This window comes from Misgurnus anguillicaudatus, chromosome 21, assembly GCF_027580225.2.
Source record: "Misgurnus anguillicaudatus chromosome 21, ASM2758022v2, whole genome shotgun sequence".
In the NCBI taxonomy this organism is placed as follows: domain Eukaryota; kingdom Metazoa; phylum Chordata; class Actinopteri; order Cypriniformes; family Cobitidae; genus Misgurnus; species Misgurnus anguillicaudatus.
The window spans coordinates 63,576,876-63,587,673 of record NC_073357.2 but is presented as its reverse complement, the minus strand read 5'-3'; the positions used below and the strand labels follow the sequence as shown (position 1 = coordinate 63,587,673).

The window sequence follows — 10,798 nt, the reverse complement described above, 5'->3', positions numbered from 1 at the left end:
CCTTTAAATCAGGTAAAAAGTATACTACACTATATTACATTACACAGATAGACCGTTTCATCAGAAGCACATGTGGTGACACGGTAAGCGTCTGGTCTGAACTTTACTTCCGGTTTCTGTTTGTTTAATGGTCTGACTAGTTGCTGAAACTGAACTCTTAAACAAATACCTTGTCGAAAATAACAAATGTTTTGCATTCCTATGTAATCTACGTGTTGTTTATTTTGCTTGTTATATAAATAAACTACTTTAAAAAGGACTTTGTTGTTATTAATTCTTCACAGAGTTCACCGGAAGTTACGTGAGGACCACGAAAGCCGCTCGTTTATGTTGTTACTGCTGAAACCGTGTATATATGAAAGAAACAAACGGAAACATCAGATTATTATTTAAACATTTTAATATATTAAAGTATAAAATATGACATCAACTTGTCTTCTTTGTTAATACAAAATATTTTACTTAGCTAAGTAAACTTAGCTTAAAACAAGGCAATATTTAAATACAACTATACAAACACTTCAAACACTATTCTTTAAAAATACAGACTTTAGTTTTAAGGCACATACAGTAGTGATACATTCACAAAATCTCTAACCGCGCAGCTCTTCATAAAAACAGAAATACGAGTAAATAAAATAAAATGACACACTTATCCTGAATTCTCATCATCTTAAAAATACATGACTGAAAAAATACTAACGCCTGTCTGAGTATTACAATACAGTTACTGACCGATGAAAGACTTCTCTCTTAGTTTAACTTCTTATAACCGTTATTAATGCCATTATTTTTTCCATTTAAAATCCCATTATGATTTCCATCAGCGGTCACACTGGAGGTGTTTAGATGAATCAAGAGTTTACTGTATACTGGATCTGTCATCAGTAGGTTATGAAGAGAAGCTTTAAGAGAGACAAACACATAATTAATAACAATCATCAAGACTAAAACATCACCATTATAAACGCAATGAATGAATGATACCCTCGGTGGGTGGAGCTCTGCTGGTCAGTGTAGTGTACATCTGTGTGATGTCATACTGAGGGACGCCCACTAATGCCTCCATCAGGCCAGACAGATCATCTGCATTCAACAACCCATCCTGATCGCTGTCATACCACTGTGTGTACAGAAACATGCAAGCACAAAACAATAAATATAGATTGACATCCTCATAATGATATATTAACTAACACTCATTACATCATGCATTGTACAATTATTCTGTGTATGCATGTATATTTAAACACGCAGAGATGTGCACGCAGAGATACGCACCGTGAATGCTGTGTGTATGAGAGACTCCAGACTTCTAAATCCACAAACAGCAGAAACACTCAAACAAATGTGTTTCAGATCGACTGTATCATCCTACAAACAAACAATTCAGCAATTCATCGTGTATTGATTTCTATGTCAACAGTGTTCCTCTCAACTCATTTGTGTTGTATGGTTAAAGATTTCTTCTGTTTAGTTACAGTACACATTAAACATCACTCATTACCTTTGAGTAAAGTGAGCAGATCTTTACTGCCGTCTTTCTGTCAGTGAGTCCCAATAGAGAGGTCAGGTGATCTGCGGTTACCATAGTGATCTGATCTGACTGACAGCTGTCAATCATAGTGTCCATCACCGTTTTCACATGCGTGTCATTGAGACTGCAGATGAAAACAGTCACATAATATTTCGTTGTTTAGTATGATGAGCTGTGATGTCATTGGATGTAAGAAGATGAGAGAGCGGTACCCGTGCTGACGGAGGAGTCTGAGAGTTTCCTGAGCCGGAGATTCTACGGGCAGTGACAGACTTCCCAACTTCTGAACAGGAAAACGTCCCTCCATCACATAATCTGTCGCTGGGAGACCCAGAGCTCTACAAAAGACACAAGATAAACATTATTACAATGAGTCAATGTAACATTACAGGATTATACAACATGAAGGCATGTTTAAAAACACCCTATAAGTCACTGGAGGGATTCATGCTGATACAGATCAATAAAACAAAAATGCAATGAGTCTACTGACTTACTTTGCCATGAGCTTCTGTACATTTTCAGCATATAAATCTGGATTTTTCTTCTCTTCTTCTGAAGGTGTATAGACGGGCAAAAACTGAAAGCAGTCAGAGCAAAGAGAGATGAAGTACTCTGATGGATATGATTGGCTGTCATTCATGTCAATCACACAACAGGATGACTTACTTCCACAGTGACACTGGTGTAGAGCTGAGACATTGTGTGCAACAGAGTTTCAAACCTAAAAATAATACAAAAAAACCATACAATTTTTAAGTTAAAAATTGCAAAAAATAAAAATAGGTTTGTGTCAAACTTTCAGTGGTTTTACCAACAATGGCCACTAGGTGTCAACAGTCTGCTGCATACTCATCACAAATGAATAAATGACTGTTATTATGCTAAAAGGTTTTCCAACAATATATAGTTTGTCAACATTTTTAAAGATTTATAATAGAATATAGTGTTATGATTAGAAAAGAACTCATATGCAAAACATTGAAGTAATTGTAGGCGTCCCACAGGTGGGACAATGACATTTAGGAGGATTATCAATATTTTGAGGCACACTTATCAGAAATTAATCGCTTACTCTCCCATTTTTTAATTATTCCATTTCAGCAATAATCTAAGTGTCTTCTTTCAAATGAAAATCTTAAAGTTTCTATTCTAAAGCGTTTATGAATTACAGCTATTTAACTTTGTTTAGTGCATTTTTATGAAAAAGGGGCTGGCAGTTTGGAATTAAATGACACGCATGACACATTGACAATAATTTAGATTTAAACCTTTAAACTCTAAGGCAGAATTTTAGATGAAATATTTAGATTTACATGAAGCAAAACAACTCCTTACCAAGCCGTTCCCTTCCAAGTCCAGCGAACGGTGTCCTGGAAAAATATATTCAAAAGAAAATAAATAGCTGTGTTTCCAATACCACTTTAATTATGCAAATGGACAATGTGAATTGAAAATAGTCACTTTGCAAAAACTCAAATATTGCAAAAAGTTTTTACGCTTGCATGTATTTCACAAAACTGCAATGGAAACAGATTATTGGCATTTTTAGGTCACCTGATGTAAATAAGTCACATAATAATTATTTGAAGATGACCCGGTCAAGTAAGAACTAAAACCTCTCAGAAACAACTCAATACGTTTCTGCTCACAAGTATAAGAGGCTTCTCTTGACATGAATGTTTGGATAATACTCTTACGTTACTTCAGTTAAAAATAATACCTAGTGCGGTGGATGTGATATTAGTTAACCTACCAACATCAGTCGACGTGATGTATAACAACTTATCATGAGAGGAAAAACAAAGTTTTAGTCACATATCATTGGTTAATGGAAATGCTGTCATTTCGCAATAGTCATTGTGGACGTTTAGAAAATACTGCTAAAGTTTTGCGCAAATCTACAATAGAAACACACCTACTGGTTTTAGTATGATCACATATAAAATACAGTGTTGATGACTTCTGTTAGATAAACACACACACACACACACACACACACACACACGTCTGTCTCTCTTTACACTTACAGGATTACTAGAATAGTGAAGTAAGACGGGCTGAATGGGAACTCCTGCCAAAAAAGCACCTGGAGAGAAAGAGACACACACACACACACTTTGTTTCAACCAATCAGATGCTTTATACAGTGAGAAAGCCACTCCCCCTTAAACCATTCATTTCAACAGCAAATAGAAAATCATGGTTCGTGTGCCTGATGTGAGCTAAAGCTGATTGGTTGTTTAAAAGCAACAAGTTCTTGGATATACAAAATATCAAAAATGGGGATCCAAGGCACTCTTCGTACCCTGAAGGCCGCTATCTGTGCCACAACGTGTGCCTAGTTTAATTTTTTTTAAATGTAATATAGCCATGTTTAAATAAAGGCTTTTTATAACACTTTTGAATACAAAGAGTGCCTTGGATCCCCTTTCTTTGACAATTTGTATACCATATAACAGAGCACCTTCAATTTTTTCTAAAATTTCTTCTGCTATTTCTTAGCACTTTGGATTTTTCCTTATTTCAAGTTCTTGGATATGTTTACAGTGCCAAACTTTACTGTTTAAATAGTAAATAATTCATCACAAGTGACCTTCAGTTCATCTCTGTGTGTTTTAATTTGCATAACTGGCTTAAATTTAATCAGCGCTTGACCATTAGTCGTCGTTCCTTCTGGAAACATCAACATCTACAAAAAGAGACACATGGAGTCACTCTTCAGTCATATCAGTATGTGTATGTGTGTGTTTGTTTGTATTATACTTGAAAAATTCTGGGAATTTTCAAGGCTGGAAACTTTTCATGGGAATTAACGAGAACAAACTAAAAGGCAGCATACCTTGCAGCATGATTTAGTTTAAAACAATGTTTTCATGTTTTTAAGAGAAGTCTCTTATGCTCATCAGGTCTGCATTCATTTAATATAAAAAATGTGATCAAATAAATCCGTATCAGGTCAGTATCAGGATTCTTCAATATTTGTATTAGCTTGCATGCATGTCTGCTTATGTCCAAACAAAATGTTTATTTATGTTTGCATATGATATAGTTTATATATTTCTCTAATATTCCATAGATTCCTGTTCAATTTCCAATTTGGAATTTTCCAAAATGTCCCCAGATTAAGTTTGTATGTCCTCATCATCAACATCTGAGGCCAGCGGCCGTTAGACGTCACCCTCTCTCGGATCTGAGAAACGCACTTCTTTCTGGATTCAGGATCTTTTCTGCTCACCAGAACTGATTGGTTAAACTCCAGTAATGCTGAAACAATGACAGAGATGAGCAATGGTGTTTGATAAGTGCAAAGGGTCAATTTATACATTCAAATACAAACTATTCAAACATCAATTTAAATCTGAGGGTGCAAGAAAATTTAAATGAGAAAATCAATTGAAGTTTACCAATTGATGTCCTTTACAACACATTACTAACGATTAATACATTTTAGATATATTTACAGTATATAATCATTTTTGGCATAAAAGAAAAATTGATAATTTTGACTAATACAATTGTTTTGCTGGCTATAACTACAAATACACCCATGCGACTTAGTAGTAGTTTTGTGGTCCAGGGTCAAATTTATCCTTTTAAGTACTTGAAACATATTAACAAGACATACTTACATATACACAAAAAAAATATTTACGAGACCATTTCAATATTACAAGCAGTTTTTTTTCTAGATTTAGTCATGCGGTTAAGTAAAATGGTAATTTTAATAAAAACGGTGAAAACATGGTCAAAATAACAAAAAGGATGCAGTGTTTTCCAATCTGGAATACTGCAGAAAAAAACGTGTTTATATTTATTCCACAAAACAAAAAACTAACGTTTTAACATGTATTTGAGGAAAATTTGTTGTAATAACCCTGATTTTTAGTTACATCTTTCATGGGTTTTGTCATTTCCTTAGTTTTAAATTTGCATTGGGTGATTTTATGTCACTTTTAAGGTTTGCTTTTGTTGTAATTCAACAGACACTGGATTGAAATGATCACAATACATTTAGAAAAGATGATTTATGTTATAACTGGAGTGGTCTCTTCATGGGATTTTTTGAATATCAGTACCGGTCATGAAAAACCCCAGAATTGACCACTAGCTTAAAAATGCCCTGAATTTTTCTAAAATGTGTTACTATTAGCAAATCATAAATGCCAAAATTAACAAACAAATTTCTGCATTCTCAGCAGGTGCTAGTCTGAAATAAGTTAATGTATAAAATCCATCATTTAAAGTATTTGTTTGCTCATTTCTTAGAATAACTTTGGTAAGAAGGCTGATGAATGCACTTAACATTGCAAAGATTGAAAACTGAATGAAATGTCATGTTTTTCATAAATCAAGAAACAAACGCAGCAACCTTGTAACCTAACAGCCACGAGACCACGACATGATCAGCATCAAAACACTAAAAACATCCTACAGTAGACTGATCTTCTTCACAAGACAAATCATCTCTCTTTGTAAAACTTTGACACATCAGCACACCAGCATTCATTCATTCATTCATTGAATGGTTTTCATCTCACCTCCTATCACAGGTAATTTGGCGTTTTCAGATCGAGACACGACAGTCGGCAGACCGGTCATGGGCAGCACCAGCATGTCTAAGAAACTGCTGTGAGGAGCGATGGCTAACACAGGAGCCTCCTTTAACCCCGCCTGACGCCCTTTCACTTTAATCCACAGGAAACCGGTGCAGAAGAAAACCGCTCGACTGAGGAAGACCATGATGGGATGAAAGAACCACCGACGCCATCCCTGCACAGGCACTGCCCGCTCCGCCTCAGATAGACCGGCCAATCGCAGTCGAGCGACGGGCCACATCAGCAGGAAGAAGAGGATTGAGAGAGTGATGCGGATGGGAAACAGTACAGATCCCAGGAGGATTCCCTGAAAGAGACACGTTTACAGTCACAATCAGGTTTTACGGGATGTCTTATTGTTATTAGCTCGATTACAAGGTGCCTCAGCTTGTGTATGTATCCTGGTCAAGCTGGTTAGTCAATTTAACCAACACCTAGAGTCGTGTGAAATGTTGGCCCCCTTCCTGATTTTTTGCATGCTTGTCACACTTTAAATGTTTCAGATCATGAAACTAATATCAAAGATAACACAAGTAAACACAACATGAAGTTTAAATGAAGGAAAAATAAATCCAAACCCACATGGCCCTGTGTGAAAAAGTGTTTGCACCCTAAACCTAATAACTGGTTGGACCACCCTTATCAGTAACAACTTCAATCAAGCATTTTTAATAACTTGCAGTGAGTCTGTTACAGTGCTGTGGAGGAATTTTGGTCCACTCATCTTTGCAAAATTGTTGTCATTCAGCCACATTAGATGTGTTTTTGAGCATGAACTGCCTTTTTAAGGTCATGCCACAGGATTGAGGTCAGGACTTTGACAAGGCCACTCCAAAGTCTTCATTTAGTTTTTCTTCAGCCATTCAGTTGTGGACTTTCTGGTGTGTTTTGGTTCACTGTTCTGCTGCAGAACCCAAGTTCACATCAACTTGAGATCACGAACCGATGGCCGGACACTGTCCATCAGGATTTTTTGGTAGACAGCAGAATTAATATTTCTATTTATTACAGGAAGTCTTCCAGGTCCTAAAGCAGAGAAACAGCCCTAGACCATCACAGTATCACCATATTTTATTGTTGGCATGATGTTTTTCTGACATGCTTTGTTACTTTTATACATAATGGGACACACACCGTCCAAAAGTTCAATTTTGCTCATGTTCTCCGGTTTTGCATAAATGTCACTGGCTGGCTCTGCACTAGGTTATTTGCATAAGCCAGAGGTGACCAACCCTGTTCCTGGAGATCTAACCTCCTGCATATTTTAGTTCCAACTCAGCATCAACACACCTGACTCTAATTTTTAGGTATCCCTGAAATGCTTGATTGCCTGGTTCAGGTGTGTTTGGAGCTGAACTCTGCAGGACGTTAGATCTCCATGAACAGGGTTGGTCACCACTTTCATAAGGCAATCTGATGGGCTGATGCACGTGTTGGCGCATGAGGAGTTAAGAAATGTTCAACTTCACTTCGAGCAATGGCAGTGACGCAATGCTGATGGATCCACAACAACAATCTCGCCGCTATAGATGCAGCTAAAAGTCCCACATTGCACCTTTAATACAATGATGTCATCACTTGAAAAGACAGATTTAACTGAGGTCTCAGCTCTAATATCACATGTGTATATCCTTTCCTTTCTTTTCTTTTAAACCCCATACCAGCTTCTAAGGCTATATTCATGGAGAGAATAAAGTATAATTAAATAAAGGAAGATTAAAAAAAGATGTTTAAAATTTATTTCCTCTAGAAAATCTTAAAACCATATATGGATTCACTTGATTAAAAACCTTTTCATAAGTATCAGAGTAAAAAAGATTTCTCACAGGGGCAAAAGTAATGGATTTTGACAAGGTGAACATTTTGGATGATTTTCTCCTGAGAGTAAAAATTGGTGTGTCATTTTTGTATGTCCTATTCTGCATCTTGTATAAATAACTGGATTCCAACGTTTAGCAAAATAGGAATTATGTTATTTTTTCCTCACATCAGGATTTATTTCATGTAACTTACACTGCAAAAATGATTTTCAAGAAAAAAATTAGTATTTTTGTCTTGTTTTCAGTAAAAATATATAAAAATTCTTAAATTAAGATGCATTGTCCTTGATGAGCAAAACGACCCAAGAAAATAAGTCTAGTTTTTAGACCAAAAATATCATTTAAATTCAATTTTGAATTTAGTGTTTAAGGGTGTTTTCACATATAGTTCATTTTAAAAGAACCAAACCCAGTTCACTTAAAGTGACCAAGAAAAGGAACTAGCTGAATGTGACGTCAGTCCTTTTGGTGTTCACAATATAGTGGACTCAAAAGAGGACCCAGTTCTTTTTTTGGTCCTCTTCAGAACTGAAGTGATCTCAGACCCTTTCTTGTTCACATCACAACTTCATAAGAACTCAGACCCCAGCTTTCTGTACAGCAGTTTATTTTGATTGAATGTCAAAACCACACGCGAAAAGGACCGGGACCTCATTGATTTCACATATCAAAAAGAAATCGAACCACAAAAGAACCCAAAAGCGAACCGTACTCAGACCACCTCCAGAAGTGGTCTGAGTTCGGTTCGCTTTTGGGTCCTTTTAGGGGGGTCTGAGATCACGTGGTTTGTTCACATATACACCCTGAACTGCTCTGAGAGCGTTTGGAGGGCTCAAACGAACTAGGTGTGAAAACACCCTAAGAAAAATGTTCAAGATTTTTTTGCTTAACCCATAGGCAGATTTTTTGCTTGTTTTATGCACAAAAATCACTTAAATTTGAAAGTTTCTGTCTAAAAACTAGACTTATTTTCTTGGGTCATTTTGCTCATCAAGAAAAAGCGTCTTCATATAATAATTTTTAGATATTTTTACTGAAAACAAGACAAAAATACAAAGTAAGAAAGTCATTTTGGTCAGTGTAATGTAATAGATCACACAGATGGGATGCAGTCATTACTGAATTACTGCCATTATTTTAACTATAACTGAATAAGTTAAAATAAAATGTGATATTTACCTGATTACATACAATTACAATAGAAAAGACGTGTGATTAATGCAATAGAATTTAAGATTAAGAGAGTCCAATCTGAGAGGAAATACTACGCTTACTTTGGTTACCATGGTATTGTGATGTATCAGATGGTAAAATCACGACACTTTATCGTCACCGTATTCACACACAATAGTATTACTATGGGTGCCATCAACAGAAAGATGTTTATAAGCGGTTATATCGAGCAATCACCATGGGATCTCTTTCTATGGTAACATTTAAACAGTATAATATACTCTTGCCGCCATGTTTAACAGATGACAGTGCTTATATAACAAAGTTTACACAGTTTTACTGCGTACTTCGTTTAAAAGTCTGTGTAAAGTCATTTCAGAGACAGCGGACACGCCCCCCGCGTTACGAGCGGAGAATGCTGCCAGATTTTAATACCTGGTTTTATTTACTTGGCACTCTCTATCATTCCAGTTTGGCTGGGTGGTTAATAACACTTTTTGCTGTGGTGTGACAAACTCATCACACGCATTTAACATCACTTTACACGACTTTAACAATAAAATGACAGCTCGAGTTCTTCCTTAAAAGGACTTCCGGTTGCTTAAGCGTCAGCTGGTCAGCTCGCAGAACACATGGCGCAAACAGAAATAAACGCGTGAGAGTCAAATCTTACCTTGATCTTCTGAGCCGATGTGAGACCCATTGAATGAATAAACGGGTGAAGATTGGGGCCATCATACTTAAACATTATCACTGATAGAGTCCTGAGAGAGCAATCCCAAAAACCACAGTCCTAAAAGACGAAGCCAAAAAGTTCGGAAAGAATGACTTAAAAATAAAACGCAAATCAATAAAAACAGATTCCACGATGCCAAATAACGAGATAAATGTTTATGTAAAAGTATCACTAATGTGTGACCGAAAACAGACGAACAAACTGATGATGAGCACACGCAGCACAGTGACCACGCCCATTTAACGACTACAGCACTGCTGGCCACGCCCCCAATTACGACACCCCATTGAAACTCAGTAACTGCGCACACACCCTTTAAATGACTGTATTCAAGAAAACAATGTAAACAATGTTTGCAATTACAAGTTACAACAATGCCTTAACCTTAATAAAAAATGCATACTATCATTTAAAGTCATGGAATATCAATTTCTCTTATAAATGTACTCTTAAAGTCAAATCTTTTTCTAAACTCTTGATTTCTTGGGCAATGAGACATAAAAACTCATCATACGAGAGAGAAAGCTGTCAGTCAGGTTGTGTTAGAGTCTATTACTCATTGTGTTGGGTTTTTTGGGTGTAGACTCATTCATTCCTGGACAACTTTACTGCTGTATAAAAATCTCAGTATTCAGCATTATTTTTTTTTTAGTGTATTTACATAGACCTCCTTTAAGATCTCATCAGATAGACCTTCTATAAACTCCTCAAACAGGTCATCACATCTGTCAAGTCTCTGAGAGATCTCGAAGATATTTGGACTTTTGTTTGACAAACTTTCAAAATGTTGTTGAACTTGTTTCTTTAGTTCATGCAATGTTTGGGCAGATCAGTTTCATTGGCACAGTAAACAGTAAAGCTTTAATGAAGAATATCATTTACAACTTATCTTGTTTTCAGTACAAATATCTAAAAATATTTAAATCAATATGTA

At 36.1% G+C, this 10,798-nt stretch overlaps 1 protein-coding gene across 1 annotated transcript; it reads right to left on the bottom strand.

The window, feature by feature from the left end:
• Positions 1-382: 382 nt before the first annotated feature.
• Positions 383-10,108, bottom strand: lpcat4 (lysophosphatidylcholine acyltransferase 4). The gene is made up of 13 exons (XM_073859619.1): positions 9,802-10,108; positions 6,079-6,442; positions 4,694-4,804; positions 4,173-4,231; positions 3,568-3,630; positions 2,876-2,910; positions 2,207-2,261; positions 2,035-2,117; positions 1,750-1,875; positions 1,508-1,661; positions 1,282-1,374; positions 988-1,123; positions 383-905 (listed from the first exon to the last, which is right to left on the bottom strand). The coding sequence occupies exons 1-13, from the start codon at positions 9,874-9,876 to the stop codon at positions 754-756; spliced, it is 1,506 nt and encodes a 501-aa protein (XP_073715720.1). The 5' UTR covers positions 9,877-10,108; the 3' UTR covers positions 383-753.
• Positions 10,109-10,798: the final 690 nt, after the last annotated feature.

Coding starts and splice junctions, on each gene's coding strand:
- lpcat4 (XM_073859619.1), bottom strand. CDS start 9,876: ATGTTTAAGTATGATGGCCCCAATCTTCACCCGTTTATTCATTCAATG. Junction 2,911..3,567: donor TTCACTATTCTAGTAATCCT/GTAAGTGTAAAG, acceptor ATATTTTTCCAG/GACACCGTTCGCTGGACTTG. Junction 906..987: donor CAGAGCTCCACCCACCGAGG/GTATCATTCATT, acceptor TCTCTCTTAAAG/CTTCTCTTCATAACCTACTG.